The 16,254-nt window shown below is 39.1% G+C and overlaps 1 protein-coding gene across 4 annotated transcripts in view; it reads left to right on the top strand.

Annotated features, from left to right (window-relative positions):
• The window catches only part of slc25a40 (solute carrier family 25 member 40), a 69,341-nt gene extending 53,402 nt beyond the window's left edge, over positions 1 to 15,939 (top strand). For 3 of the 4 annotated variants that reach the window (XM_043690344.2, XM_043690345.2, XM_043690343.2), the window contains exons 9-11: positions 4,179 to 4,257; positions 14,421 to 14,501; positions 15,162 to 15,939. In XM_043690344.2, the coding sequence (XP_043546279.1) occupies positions 4,179 to 4,257; positions 14,421 to 14,501; positions 15,162 to 15,298 (297 nt within the window). In that variant the 3' untranslated portion in view covers positions 15,299 to 15,939. The remainder of the gene's footprint in view (positions 1 to 4,178; positions 4,258 to 14,420; positions 14,502 to 15,161) is intronic. The other variant, XM_043690346.2, reaches the window with a different exon arrangement.
• The last annotated feature ends 315 nt before the right edge of the window (positions 15,940 to 16,254 follow it).

Genomic DNA, 16,254 nt, shown 5'->3' with positions numbered 1-16,254 from the left:
CTTCATCTAGTATTTCTGCTGAAATTGCTGATTTGAAGTTTGAGATTCCGAACCAGGATGTGTAAAATTGCACTGTATCTTATAGATATGGTCTCATCATTCATAAGCACAACATTTAAGACCAGTGGCCTAGATTCTCCCATTTTAATGGCAGCAAAATTATCACCATTTAGGCATCATTTCAGTTGTGAAGCTAGTGTATAAATAAAGACGTTGCTGTCCGTAAAATGTTTGCTTCAAATTTGCTGCTAAACCCACTCAATGCACAAAATAAAAAAACTTGATGAATGAAGTCTAAATTGGTTTTTAATGTCTTCCAATTCATAATTATTGCTGAGTAACCCCTCTAGCCTGTAAAATTAGTTTATATATTAGGGAATTTGGCATTCCACATCAGGGTAAAGATTTTCCATAACATCATAATAATTAACTTTAATATGATAGCTTCCTTCGTCACATTTGTGTGACCCATCTTTTTATTGCATTGTAAAACGATAGGAAATGAAGGACAATGAGGGCATTTTACTTTCTGGTTTGCTGTCTGAAAATGCTTCATGACAGTTTGCTTGGTGACGTCATTACAGGATGATAAAGATTTTCTATAGATAGCACCAGAATCCGATTCAAGATTTGTGATCCCAGCTGATGTTATAATTGGAGAACTCCAATTCTAGACTGAAGTTTAACTTGCTGGATCGTTTTTCTTGTATTTAAGAACATAGCCTTTAATTGAAAACAGGCAAGCAATACTACAGATCATGTTTTAATAATAAAACAGGTTTATTATCCAAAAACCAGATAAAAATGAATAAACCAAGCGATTTACATATGAGTCCATTTGAAAGATTTCAAATACAATAAAAGTGCAATATGCCATTTATCTCAATACTGTACCTTTTACTGTATTCAAACACTACAGTTAAATCCTTTCTCTAACACAATTATTGGTTTTACCGAATTGATTCTTTCAACTTTCAATCTTGAAAGTTTGATAGTCTTCTCGTCCTCCAATAGACATATAATTGAGCTTAGACTTTCTCAGCTTTGAATGACCCCTTTGGGGTTCAAACAAATGCTTCTTGTCTGGAGTTTTAAAACTAAAATCTTTATGCTGCGATAACCATTTTCCTAACTTTTCAAAACCATCTCCTTTGTCTAGAAGAAACTTGCATATAAGCAACTTCAAGTAGATATTCTGTGAACTGAATCTAAAATCTTTATAAACTGTGGGTGGTTCTCTTGAGCACAAAAACTCCAGATTCTTCTAATTGAAAGCAAGTTCGTGCTCTTCAATATTTTACTGTCTGCTAGTAAAACTCTCCCAACATAAACAATTTACTATTGCTCTTTCAAGAAGGTTCTCTCATACTGTTTTTATTTTAAAAAGGCTTCAGAAAAACTGACAAGTTAATTATTAAACCCCCTCAAACACACAGACCAAATCTCTCATGTAGCTTATTCAAAATCCAACCTCTAAAGTTACATTATTTATATATATTTTAATATATCTTACATCACACATTACAAGTAGAAGTCATATTACAGAGATTACTAAATTGTATTCAATTTTGTTCAAGGTCAGCTCTGAACATCACCAATGAAAACACTTCTAATCAAATACCCTTGAAGTAAATCTTCTCAAAATCTATGTACTTGGCTGCCACTTAACTATCCCTAACTAAACTAGAAAAAAAGCTTGTTTTTATTTTAAATTGGTACTGAACATCGTATATCAGAAGGTAGTGTTAAAACTGCTGACCAAATTTCATCCTTTAAAGGTCAGATTACTCTGTAGTGTGTGGTGGTCTAAGTTGGGGTATGTAGCTTGTGTTTTAACTTCTGCATCTTCAAAACAATGCTGAGGAGGTTAAATATAGTTGCTCACATATAAACAGTTCTGACATTGCATCTCTCAGTGCATTACAAAGCTGCTGCGAATCCAAGTGTGATATCGTTTTTGCAGTATATCAGCAAGTTATCAGAATATTTATAATTGGAATAATGAGTTGAAAGAATAAAGGTTGCAATTAGATTTTAAAATTTAAACTGTCTGTGTAGTTTGGATGCAATCTGCATTCTGTTACATCTACAGTGCTAAACATAGTGTGGTAAAATTTCCTTGGAGTATGTCTGAAGTATAGCATGCCTGAAATGGAATTCACCATATGAGGAAAGACACATTTTGTAATTTGGACCCTGGACTAGTTTTAAGGCTAAAGATCTAACTGTCACCTGTCCTAGAATAACTTTCAGTTAAGCTTCTGGTTACCAGCTTTAGGATATTCTGGTTGTTTCTTTATTTTCTTGACTATGTTATGCTTGGATGTACTACTACTGCCAATCTTGAGGAAATGTATAAGACCGTAAGAGGAGAATTAGGCATTTCAGTCCATTGAGTCTGGTCTACCATTTGATCATGGCTATGTTTTTGAAACCCATTCTCCTTCCTTCTCCCATAACCCTTGATCCCCTTACACCAAGAACCTGTCTATCTCTGTCTTAAATACACTTAATGACTTGGCCTCTGCAGCCTTCTGTGGCAGTGGGTTCCACAAATTCTGGCTTAAGAAATTCCTGGGTTGTCCGTTCACTCTGAGGCTGTGGCCTCTGGTCCTGGTCTCTCTGACTAGTGGAAACAACTTCTCCATGTCCACTCTATCCAGGCATCTCAGTGTTCTGTAAGTTTCAAATAGATCCCCCCCACCCTCATCCTTCTAAATTCCATCAGGCACAGACCCAGAGTCCCCTCTATTCTCAGGATCATTGTTGTAAACTTCCTGTGGACCCCCTCTATATCCTTCCTTAGACAATGAGCTAATACTGCTCAGAATATTCCAAATGTGGTCTACCCAGAGCTTAGCAGTCCATTTCTGCTCTTGTATTCTAACCGCCCTGAAATGAATGCCAATATTGCATTTGCTTTTCTAACTGCCAGCAAAACCGAAATACTAACCTTGAGAGTCCTGAACTAGGACTAAGGTCCCTTTGTGCTTTAGATTTTGAAGCCTTTCCCTTTTTAGAAAATAGTCTATGGTTCTATTCTTCCTACTAAAGTGCATAATCTCACAATACCCATATTGTGTCACATCTGTCACTTCTTTGCCCACTGTCCTAACCTGTCCAAGTCCTTCTGCAGTCACCCACTTCCTTAACACTACCTGTCCCTTCAGCTATCTTTGTGTCATCTGCAAACATAGCAACAATGTCCTCAGTTCATTTGTCCAGATGATTAATGTATATGGTTATGGTTCCAACTTGGACTCCTGCAGAACTTCACTTGTCACTGCCTACCATCCTGAAAATGATCCCTTTATTCCACTCTCTGCCTTCTGACAGTCAGCCAATCTTCTATCCATACTAGTCTCTTGACCCTAACATCAGGGGCTCTTATCTTGTTTAGCAATCTCCTGTGCAGCACCTTGTCCAAGGCCTTTTGGAAATCCAAACAGATCACATGAGCTGGCTCTCCTTTATCTAACTTGCTTGTTACTGGCTCAAAGAATTTCATTGTCATCAATGACGACCCCTTGATGAAGCTCTGCTGACTCGGCTCTTTTTACCATGCATATTTAAGTACACTGCAATCTCATCCTTGATAATGGACTCTCAAATCTTACCATGGTCAGGCTAACCGACCCGTAGCTTCTTAATAGTACATGTTACATTAGCACCTTCTATAAGATAGTGTAATGTGTTACATTACATTCTCCAATGAGATAGGTAGGAGGGACATTTTGATGTAATGATACCCTAGGAACTGAGCATTCTCCAGGCACAAATGACCCATCCAAATTTTGTGTTCGTTCCACACTTTGTGGCCCTGCCACCTTGTTAGACAATAATACTTCACAATTATAGTGAGAGGCTGGTTGGATTTCTATGCCCTTTTGTTTGGTGCACAAAGCCACCTTATTGTAGGGTAGAAAGGCCACAGTAAAGCCATTATTCTGCCTGTTCAAAGTATTTCATAGTGGCTAAAGTGTGGGATATGTAGAGGGATGGGAGTATGTACCTTGCAGCAGATTTATTTCCAACAGCTTCCCTTTTATCTATGAAGAAGACAACCAGTCACAACCTGATATCTAATTTCTCAAAATAATTTAAAACTTTGCTTGTTCAGTTGTATGAAAATAGGCGTGAATGCAGTAGTATGTTGCCAATATGATCATCTCTTTCAGATTGCAGCTGTATTGACTTTACCATTTGATGTGGTGAAAACCCGCAGACAAATTGAACTTGGAGAGCTGAACACAATGAGTATGTAACTTTGAGTTATGTTTGACCCAGGAATTTTGTTTGACTTATTTTCTGCAACTAATAGTCCAGATGATCGGCAATTTTACTGGTGTGTAGTAAGTAGAAAATGATGAGTGGATTTAACATTTTTAATAAGCTTTTATATATATCCTTTTATCACATAGGAGACATTTTCTGTAAGTATATTGTGGTGAGTGGGTATAGATGTGCTACAGCTTGACATGGGGATGTGCCAGGGCACAGCCTGGCATGAGGAGCAATGGCAGTAATGGGGGTATATTAGATACGGCGGAGGCATAACTTTCAAAAGGTTCCTTCTTGTAGACTATGGCCCACAACCACTCTGAGGTACGATGGGAGCCATACTATTTTTAAGAAAAAAGTGGCACAACTCTAAAACTTGTGATGGACCAAGACACGCCTGGTCAGTTTCACGACCGAACCAGCGTTCAATCCCGAAAAGGCATTCCCAAAAATTAGAAATCCTGAAATTGGGGTCGTCTGGCATTTTAAAGAGCTACCAAGTTACCCTGACTTATTGAAAAATCCAGGTCAACATTACAGATCCCTGATCGTTCATCAGAATTCACCAGAATAGCTTTAGGGAACTAAAGACCTGTTATGTTTTAAATTCATTTGGAGGACTTGAGATTTGCTAGCTGGGCCAGCAGTTTATTGCCTATTCCTGGTCTTCCTAAAAAAGGTAGCAGTGAGCCATTGCCTTGAACTACGACTGTACATTTTGTGTAGGTGCAACTGCATTGCTGTTTAGTATGGAGTGCCAGGAGTTTCACCCAGTGGTAGCAAAGGAATGGCAATATACTTCCAAGTCAGCGTGGTGAGTGGCTTAAAGGAAAACTTTCAGGTGATGTTCTCACACATCTGCTGCTTTTGCTCTTCTAGATGGCAATGATTGCTTGTTTGGAAGGTGCTGTCCAAGGATCCTTGGTAAATATCAGCAGTAGGTCTCTCTTAAATGGTGCACACTACTGCCGCTAAGATATTACAGATGAATGTTTGTTGATGTGGTGTCAGTTAAATGAGTTGCATTGTCCTGGTTGGTGTCAAGTTTTTCTGCGTTGTCAGAGCTGCACTCATTCAAGCAAGTGGGGAAGTATTCCATTACACTCCTGACTTCCTGAAGAAGGGCTTATGCCCGAAACATCGATTCTCCTGTTCCCTGGATGCTGCCTGACCTGCTGCGCTTTTCCAGCAACACATTTCCCACTCCTGACTTGTGCCTTGTAGATGGTGGACAGGCTTTGGTGAGTCAGGAGGTGAATTATTCTTAACCTCCAACCTGATATTGTAGCTACAGTATTTAGATGAAGTTAAAAATCATACAACACCAGGTTATAATCCATCAGGTTTATTTGAAAGTATAAGCTTTTGGAGCACTGCTCCTTTGTCAGGTGTGGCAGGGTCATAGGACACAGAATTTATAGTAAAAGATCAAAGTGTAATACAACTGATGCGATGTATTGAACAAACCTGGATTGCTGTTAAGTCTTTAATCATATAGAATGAGAATGCAAGTTTTGATTGATTTAATATGTAAATCCCAGAACTTCTTTCAAGTCATAGTCCTTTGATAATTTAACTTTTTATCAGTTTTTTTTAAAAGTGACATCTTGGGGAGGGGGGGGTGGATTCTGGGTGGCAGCGATCCCATGGGTCTGAGTCTGCTGAGCTGAGCTCTGCACAGGACCCAGGCAAAGTGGGGTACTTACCCTCCCCTCACTTTTTAAACCATTAAAAATAGCTTTTTCCCCAGCAGCTGCAGTCATTCTGCATCAAGCTTTAGCAGTTTTATACATTTTAAAATGACTAAAGGTAAAGGATCATGGAGTTTGCAACAGGCAGGCTCTTATTCCCCCGCCCCCCCCCCCCGCACGCCACAGGGGTCTTACCTGCAGAGGTTGCCCATATCTAATTTTTGTATTAAGACATTGGCATTTCTTTATCTTACTTTGTAATGTCTGGGCTGAGGGCAAGGCTCTAGCTGGGAAGTGTTACAGGAAGGAAGGAGTGCCTTATGTCTTATGTTTTTACTACGAGTCTTTATTTAGTTGTTTTAAAGGTTGTATTTTTAAATTTATGTGAATTGTTTATAGTCTTTACTCAATGATTTTTGAGTGGGGTTTTTCCTCCTAGGAGTCTTGGACTTCCATGAGCGATCATGGCTAGTCATTTATTTAAATGATGCCCCTGGAATGTCAAAGGGAGCCACTAGCCAATTAAAAGGAAAACAAAACTATCAAGTCTTAAAACGCAGAGGGTTGATGTAGCCCTTTTACAGGAGGCACATCTACTTGATGAGGGGCATCTGAAGCTGCGGCAGGGAGGATTTGGTCAGATGTTCTTTTCACCTTTTAGCTCAAAAAGTAGGGGAGTGGCCATTCTTATCTAGAAGAATCTTCCCTTCCAAATGCTAAGCCAGATAAAAGATGAATTCGGACAGTATATATTACTTAAAGCCCTAATGTAAGGAGAGGAGTACGGGATTGTGAATGTATATTGCCCCCTCGGCACATCCTTTTAAATTTGTAACAGATGCGCTCTCCACGTTGATGGCTCTCAGGGTGCGTCACACAATTAAAATCTCCCCTATAATTATATTAATGACCCTGAGGTGGACAGGATACCTAGGAGCTGTGCGGGTATATCTCTGAAATCAAGGCAGTTGGCTGATCTGAATAGGGAGTTGGGGCTGGTAGATGTGTGGAGATATCTTTACCCTGAGGTTAGAGATTTTACTTTTTCTAACCCACACAAGCACCATACCAGAATCATTGACTTTTGTCCCCTCAGCCTTTCTGAATTCGATATTGTCTTGTAAAATGGGGAATATAACTATTTCCAACCACGCAGCAGTGTATATGGAGGCCAAGACTAGTGATGACAAGATGGGTTCACGACATTGGCGTATGGACCCTTTCCTATTGAAGGATCGTCCGTTCATAGCATATTTCTCACAGGAGTTTAAAACTTTCTGGGGCATCAACTGAGGTATGGCCAGTAACCCATCGGTGCTGTGGGAGACTGCTAAGGCATATGTGCATGGCTTAGTTATCTCAGATTCTGCAATCCGGAAAAGGCGAAAGGGAGAACAACAGCGTCTGCTCGAGGCTCGCCTGAAGGCAGCTGAGACAGCATATGTTGATCGGCCATTACTAAATTACAGCAGATTACAGCCCTCCGGGCTACTTTGAATACCACACTTACTCAAATAGTAAAGAGGGAGATACTATTTGCGAAGCAGAGATTATTTGAACATGGCAATAAGCCAGGCAAGTATCTAGCATACCTTGCCAGAAAGAAAAAGGCTCCCCCATCCGTTAAGTCTATTAAAGAAGGTGCTGGTACCCTGACCTGTGATCCTAAAAAGATCAATGCAGCTTTTAGAAAGTTCTACTTCGGAGTATAAGTCGGAGAGCTGTGAGGATAGAGTGAGGAAGATAGAGTCTTGTTTTAAAAATCTGGTCATCTCGGGCTTAACCTCAGTGCAGGTGTCGCTTTTGAAGGCCCCCACCCCACCCTGGACAATCCAGGAACTTCACGAAGTGGTGAGGTCGCTCCAGAGCGGTAAAGCGCCCAGACCAGACTGATTTCAGGCCGAGTTCTATAAATAAAATTATTCACATAGTCAGGTTAGTCTCCCACCCTCCCTGAGAGAAACAAATATCTCTCTCTCTTAAGAAAGGAAAAGCCCCAGATGACTCTACTTCGTACAGACCCATCTCCTTATCTCCTTACTGAATGTGGACTTTAAAATTCTCTCAAAAATGTTGGCATTAAGACTGGGGAGAGTCTTACCATTTATTATAAGAGGATCAGACTGGGTTTATTAAGGGTCGCAGATCTACTAATAATATCCGAAGAGTGTTAAACATGGTACAAGTCTGCCAGCAGAGAGCAATATCAGGATTAGTCATCAGAGGAGGCATTCGATCAGGTTAAATGGCCATATCTTTTTTTATACAATGGAACAGTTTGGCATTGGAGAGGTCTTTACCAAGTGGGTCACAATATTATATCACGACCCGAAAGCAGCGGTGATTACCAACGGCATAAGATTGGATAGAAGTGGTTGTCAAGAATGCCCTCTCTCTCCACTACTATTTACACTAGTGATTGAACCACTAGCGGAAGTTATCCGAACTGACCATGATATAATGGCCCCGGAGGTAGGATCAGGGAAGCATAAAATCACTCTTTATGCGGACGATGTCCTTTTCTTAAATGATCCATCGATATCTGTGCCCTGATTAATTCAAGTGATTAACTTATTTGGTATGTTCTCAGGTTACAAAATTAACTTTATGAAATCAGAGGCCATGCCATTAGGAGGTCTTACCAGCATATCTAATCTTGCGGATGGATCCCGCTTCCCCTTTTGGTAGTAACTGGGAGGTTTCTCTATTTAGGTAGCTTTATTACCCCAGTATTTGGTCAGCTATGTAAAGCTAATTATGTGCATTTATTGGAGAAAATAAGGCAGGACCTCCAACGCTGGGAAGATCTGCCAATATCCTGGCTAGGAAGAATAGCTTTGGTCAAGATGAATATTCTCCCTCACCTATTATATCCCATGAGAATGTTTCCTTTGATATTGCTGAGATAGGTGCTGCGTAAGCTTTATGGTTGGCTTGGCTCCTTTATTTGGAATTATAGACAGCCTCTTATTAAATTAGATAAGTTGCAGCTCCCACAAGGTCTAGATTTTCAGGATTTCAGAAAGTACCGACTGAGTTTTCTGTTATCCCATGTGGCTGATTGGTTCTCTTGTGATCCACAATCAATTTGGTTGGTTATTGATGCTTCCCAAACAAAATGTCCCCTCATCACTGTATTATTTATGGATAAGGTAAGAGTTATTACGGATCATTGTAGAAACCCGATTGTGCTAAATACAAACAAAGCTTGGAGGATGATACGACCGGAAAAGTGAGGACTGCAGATGCTAGAAACCAGGGTTTAAATCAGAGTGGTGCTGGAAAAGCACAGCAGGTCATACGACAAGATGAGAGTAACTTACAAAATACTCCCCTTTTACTCCTATAGTGGGAACATTGGGATTTCAGCCAGACTTGACTGATGTTGGATTTAAAACTTAGGAGTCCAGAGGCATCTCCTGTTTGGGAGATCTGTTCGATGGGGAGATCATGATGTCTTTTGAACAGTTGCGTCAGAAGTTCGGGCTGCAAGGACCTTTTTCGATATTTTCAAGTATGAGATTTCATACAAAAAAAGGACCACATTGATGACTAATCCATACAAATCAGATATGGAAAGGAGAGTTCTTCGGCCGATGGTGCACCCTCGGTCAGTACTCTCTACCACTCGCTAGATAATAAGGTATCGAAGGACATGGAATGGTTATATAAAACTGGACTCCAGAATTAGGGATGGAAATCTCCTTAGAGATGTGGAAGGATATCTGGGAAAATGCCAGGAAGATCTCTATCTATAATAGAGCTCAGGCTATTCAATTGAAGATACTTCATAGGGCTCATATGGCACCAGAGCGGCTTGCAAAGTTCAAGGCTGAAGCATCCCTAATGTGACCAAAATGTAAAATAGAAGTTGGTGCTCTCACTCATTGTTTGTGGACACGCCATCAGATTCGTAGACATTGGGACAGTGTAGCGCGTGCCTTGGCAAAGATTTTGGGAATGGAGATCGGGTTGGACCCGGTGTCTCTCCTTTTGGGCTTTCCAAATTTTCCTTCTCTAGATGCATATGGGGAGAAACTATTTACTATCTTTTCCTTTTGTGCGAGGAAAACATTTTAGGACGTTGGGTATCGGAAAGTTCCCTCTGCACTTTCAAATTTGCATAGGATGGTTATGGAATATATTCCCCTGGACTTCCTTACGAATATAGTGCATCAATAAAAGGAATTATTTTATAATACATGGCGGCCCTTTTTGAATACACCGATGCAGATGTATTGCCCATACTGCCTAAGGCCTTTGTTTAGCCATGAGGGTGGTGTTTGTTGGTTCGGGGGGCCACTGGGAGGAAGAATCCCATATAAATACGGGTTTTGTTATGACTTGATATAATTTTATTTTGAATGCATATTTATTTATTTACCTTTTTTGTTATTAGTAATGTACAATACTGTGGTCTATTTTTTATATATAGAGTCTTCTTTCTTATATCTTATTTTGTATTTGGTGGTTTGTAGAGTAGATTAATTAGTTAGTTTTCTTAATGTTATGTTGATGCTGTTATTATACTGTAAAGTGGTTACACTATTTTTGTCTTAATTTTGTAAAAGAAAACTCATGTTTTTCTTTTCAGTAAAAATACTTACAAAAAAAGTGACATCTCCACTCGAGCAGTGCATTAAAAGTGTGAGATTAGAGTCTGTCTGTGTCCCAACCTTGAGTCAGACTGGTTCGAATTCCAAAGTGGGAATTTATAAAATGTCACAAGGATTGTGAAGAAAGTGTTTGGTATGTTTCCTTTATTTGTCAGAACATTGAGTATCGGAGTTGGGAGGTCATGTTGCAGTGTACAGGACATTGGTTAGGCCACTTTTGGAATATTGCATAAAATTCTGGTCACTTTCCTATTGGAAGGATGTTGTGAAGCTTGAAAGGGTTCAGAAAAGATTTACAAGGATGTTGCCAGGGTTGGAGGATTTGAGCTATAGGGAGAGGCTGAACAGGCTGGGGCTGTTCTCCTTGGAGCATCGGAGGCTGAGAGGTGACTTTAGAGAGGCTTATAAAATCATGAGGGGCATGGATAGGATAAATAGACAAGGTCTGTCCCCTGGGGTGGGGGTAGTTCAGAACTAGAGGGCATAGGTTTAGGATGAAAGGGGAAAGATATAAAAGACACCTAAGGGGCAAAGTTTTCAGGCAGAGGATGGGACGTGTATGCAGTAAGCTGCCAGAGGAAGTGGTGGAGGCTTGTACAATTACAGCATTTTAAAAGGCATCTAGCTGCATATATGAAGAGGAAGGGTTTAGAGGAATATGGGCCAAGTGCAGGCAAATGGATTAAGATTAGGTTAAGATATCTGGTCGGCATGATGAGTTGGACCGAAGGATCTGTTTCCGGGCTATATATCTCTGACTCTCTGACTGCCTACAGATTATATACATTCTATTTTGTTCAAAAATTATCTGCAAATGCAAATTCACCCCATAGACGTGTGTGTGCGTGTGCACACTTGACAGTGTGCGTGAGTGTGATTGAGTACATGCCTGTGAGAGGGTGTGCATGTGAGTATATGCTTATTCTCTCTCGCATGCACATGGACACACACTGTCAAGTATGCACGCACATACACACATTCTTTCCCTCTGACTCAAGGTTGGAATACAGACAGACTCCAACCTCTCACCTTTAATGCATTGTCTGAGCTGAGATGTCACCTTTTTTTATACTGATAAAACCTTAAATTATCACAGGACTGTGACTTGAAAGAAGTTGAGATTTACAAATTAATAATTCGAAACCTGCATTCCCATTCTAAGTGATTTAAAAACTTAATAGCAATCTTGGTTTGTTCAATACATCACATCAGTTGTATGACACTTTTTGATCTTTTACTATAAATTCTGCCCTATGATCTTGCCCCTCTAGCTATCTGATGAAGGGAGCAGTGCTCCGAAAGCTTGAACTTCCAAATAAACGTGTTGAACTACAAGCTGGTACTGTGATTTTTAACTTTGTTCTCCCCAGTCCAACATTGGCACCTCCATATCAGTTTTTAGATAGTTCATCAAGTTTGGTTTCTGGTCAATGATAACCCAAGGCTATTGATAGTGGGGATTTGGTGAGGGCAATGTCGTGGACTAATGGCTGGATTCTCACTTGTGGGAGATTCATTGCCTAGCACTATGTTAGCACAAGCTTGGATATTTTCCCAACCTTATTGCATTTGGACACCGATTGCTTCTGTATCTAAGGAGTCACGAATAGTGCTGAACACCGCAATGATTAGTGAGCATTTCCACTTCTGACCTTTATGACACAGATTAGGTCACTGTCGAAGCAGCTTGCGATGATGGGATCTAGGATTCTATACTGAGGAACTCCTGCAGGGAAGTCCTGAGACTGACCTTTCAACCACAACATTTCAGTTTGAGCTAGACATGACTTCAGGCAACAGCATGTTTCCCCTGATTTCCATTGACTTTACTTCTGCTATGGTTCCTCAGTGTCAATGTCTATCAAATGTGGCTTGATGCCAAGGGCCGTCACTCTCATTTAACCTCTAGCTTTAGCTCTTTTGTCCATGTTTGGAGTACCACTCTAAATGGCTCTGATGGAATAAACACTGCATCGTTGGGCAGATGGTGTTTTGTAGCACTATTGATGACACCTTGCATCATTTTATTGCTGGTTCAAGAGAAGACTGGAGCTTTTGAATTTTATTCTGTTTTTGTGTACAAGATATACTTGGGCATCATTTCCAAAATCAATGCCAGTTGGTCTGTTCAGTTTCATTCCTTTTGAGACTTTGATACAACTCAAATGGCCAAGCAACCCATTAAGAAGGTAGTTGAGTTGACCCTGTTGCAGTATGTCTGAGGTAATGTGGGGGTTGTCTTCACTAAAAGACATTCATGACCAGGTGGATTTTTTACAATAATCAACTATGGTTCCATGGTAATTTTTAAAGTTTTCACTCGATTTTTTTTAAAAAGGAATTTTAAATTCAAACATTGGTTGTGCTGGAATTTGAACCCTACTTGCCAGAACATTGCCACTACTAGTCCAGTAACAATATCACTACACAATCACGTCCTCTAAGAACTGCAGCCATTTTCCCACAAACAACAATGAAACAAATATCCACACAGTCTTAGTTTTTAAGGTTAGCAGGAATGTTGGTTAGAATAGCAGAAGGCCGTCTAATTCTTCTCCAAAAGAACCCCATGAAATTCTGGTCCTCTTTAGTTTGTCATTTATATAAATGATTTTGATGAGAGTATAGAAGGTGTGGTTAGTAAGTTTGCAGATGCCACCAATTTTGGTGTTATAGTAGACAGTAAAGAAGGTTTTCTAAGATTACAAAGGGATCTTGATCAAATGGGTCAATGGACTGAAAAACAGCAGATGGAGTTCAATCTGGATAAATAAGAGGTATTACATTTAGTATAACAAACAGGGGTAGGGTATATACAATTAATGGTAGGGCCTTGGGTGGTGTTGCAGAACAGGGAATCCTAGGGCTGCAGGCACATATTTCTTTGAAGCTTGCATCACAGACAGGGTGGTTAAAAAGGTTCTGGCACATTTGCCTTCGTTGCTCAGTGCTTTGAGCAGAGGAATTGGGAAGTCCTGTTGAGGTTGTAAAGGACCTTGGTGAGGACTCTTCTGGAATACTGTGTTCAGTTCTGGTCACTCCATTATAGGAAGGATGTGATTAAGCTGGAGCCGGTTCAAAAGAAATTTACCATTATGTTGCTGGGTCTGGAAAACAAAAGGCTGGTGAAGTAAACTTATAGAAGTTTATAAAATAATGAGCAAATGGTAGTTGTCTTTTTCCTAAGATCAGGGATTTCAAAACTTGGTGGTGGTGGGGGGGGGGGGGGGGGGGTGGAATATTAAGGTGAGACAAGAGAGATATAAAGTACACAAAGCAATTTATCTTTAAACAGTGGTTTGTGTGTAGAATGAACTTCAAGGAAGTGGTGGATGTAAGTACAATTACAACCTTTTTAAAAGGCATTTGGAGAGGTACACTAATAGGAGATGGTTTGAAGGGAAATAGGCCAGGAACAGTTAAATGAGACTAGTTTAGTTTGGGATTATGTTTGGCAAGGACTGGTTGGACCAAAGGGTCTGTTTCTATGCTATATAACTCCTAGCCATATAAAATATGGAGCAAAAATTCTATCAAAAAAAACTACAATTCTGACTATAAAACATCTCCCTCAGCCCCACACTATCATTCTGGATATTAAGCTCAAGTTGTATAATAAGGTTAGAAATCTATCATCTAGCCAAATCATATGCTGAATCAAGCTGATATGTTTACTAGTTATTCCACCACCAGACTCTCTATACGTGGCCAAAGAAGCCAACAATAGGTTTCAATTGTCCTCTAATATAGATATCATGTTCCTAATTTCAAAGTATCATCTCTGTCTGATGCCATACAATCATGTATCTGTGATGATTACTTTATTTTCCAGAGTCACAAAAAACCTTAACTGCCACCTGGAAAATAATGGAAAGAATTGTAACTGAGTCTGGATTTAGAGGTTTATTTGTTGGTAAGTGTGTATGAATCTTGCATATGGACTAAAGTTGTTTAATCAATAAATTTGAGTTTGCGTTGTAACCATTAGGTCATTGCAGTATTGGGATATGTTTCTGTTGTGTACTCCACATTTGGCTCTTGCAGGAAGTAACTAATTTTCTGTATTTTTTTAATCATAAGCAATAATTATTTCATTTGTAGTTTGTTCACAATTTTGTGCAATAACCTATCAATCAGTACACCCCGTACTCAGAAGGGTTTCTTCCATCTAGCACGTAGTTGCACTCAAAAACACTTTTTAAACCATTACTAATTAAAAATGTCTCTATCTTCCTTAACTTCAGTGTTCTAGTGCCCAACACACAATAGTTGTCTTCCCTTTTGAGAAAAATAATTCATCTGTTTTAAATCTGCCATCATCTAGCCTAAAACTATGACCTCTTGTTCATTGTTGGATGTTTCACCTTGAAGCACTCTGTTTAGCCCATCAATCCAAATTTTATACATGTCCTTTACTTACCACAGACAAGGTGGACCAAAGCATTGGTTTCCATCCTGTATGGCTCTATGACTACTTATGTAATAATTGTACTAATTTAGTATGTGTGTAAGAATGAGTATTTTAGTAAATAATTGTCTTCTGGATGTAAATCGTTTCTACTTTATTCTCCAGGTTTATTGCCTCGTTTAATGAAGGTAGCACCAGCTTGTGCTATAATGATCAGTTCCTATGAATATGGAAAATCATTTTTTCGTAAAATAAACAGAGAGCGGGAAGTAAAAGGGGATCTCCAATCAGACATCAGTTGAGAGAATCCATGCAACTGGAATTTGGAGAAATCAAAACATGGAAATGCATTTCTTGCCAAGTTAAATTGACAAAAGGTTCAAAATGACCTACTACCTGTTGTACAAAGGAGTGACCTTGGAAAATCAAGCAGTACGCAGATGGAAATGAATTGTTTGTAGAATGCATTTTCTGACTCTTTGCGCTTACATTCACTAAAATGCATTCATTGTTGTGGCTTACATTCAAAGGTCCAGTCACGATGATGTGAAAGTTGCAGAAATAATGAGATTTCCATTAAAGAAAAATAATAGGAACCAATTATGTATTTTGTATTGTACAATTGTAACTCCACATCTAAAGTTTCGCAACCTAGAGAGGTAAGAAGCGGATCTTGAAGTTGTATCTTATTATAAGTGGATGTTTAAAATGCAACTGTAGAAATTTAAGTGCAATACTAACACAAAATGATCTTATTACAAATAAGTAAGCAATGAAATCTGCCAAATCAGATGAACAAAATTGTTTCAGAACAGTCAACTTATTGCAATGAAGATTTCTTGAAACCAGTCTAGTAAATATTAATTTGTGGAATTTTGTTTGTTGAGAAATGTGACTTGGTGCCAAATATACCTTTTGTAAAATAAAATATTACACACCTTAAGTCTTTGTGGTTTTAGTAATGTACTCACATGTATAGAGTACATCTGAGAGTTAATATTTTTATCCTTTTATTTTTCTCAAAGGAATTTATGTTTCACCTTCCTAAAAGCAGATAAGACACCAAGTTCAAGGAGAAAAACTGAGCTGTGAAAAGATGTACATGAGCTTGCTTTGACAATTTGGTTAATGAGGATAGGGAAAGAGTAATGGTGTTCATAGATTGTGCACTCTACTATTTCTAATTAGATACTAGCTTGGAACAATACAATAATTTTTAAAATTATCACAAAGATTCTAGTGTAGTAGTAGCATCCCT

Source organism: Chiloscyllium plagiosum, unplaced genomic scaffold (assembly GCF_037043375.1).
Source record: "Chiloscyllium plagiosum isolate Xiang-an unplaced genomic scaffold, Cpla_swu_hap1 HiC_scaffold_5, whole genome shotgun sequence".
NCBI lineage: Eukaryota > Metazoa > Chordata > Chondrichthyes > Orectolobiformes > Hemiscylliidae > Chiloscyllium > Chiloscyllium plagiosum.
The sequence above is the reverse complement of the archived record's forward strand: the minus strand, read 5'-3'. Positions and strand labels throughout refer to the sequence as shown.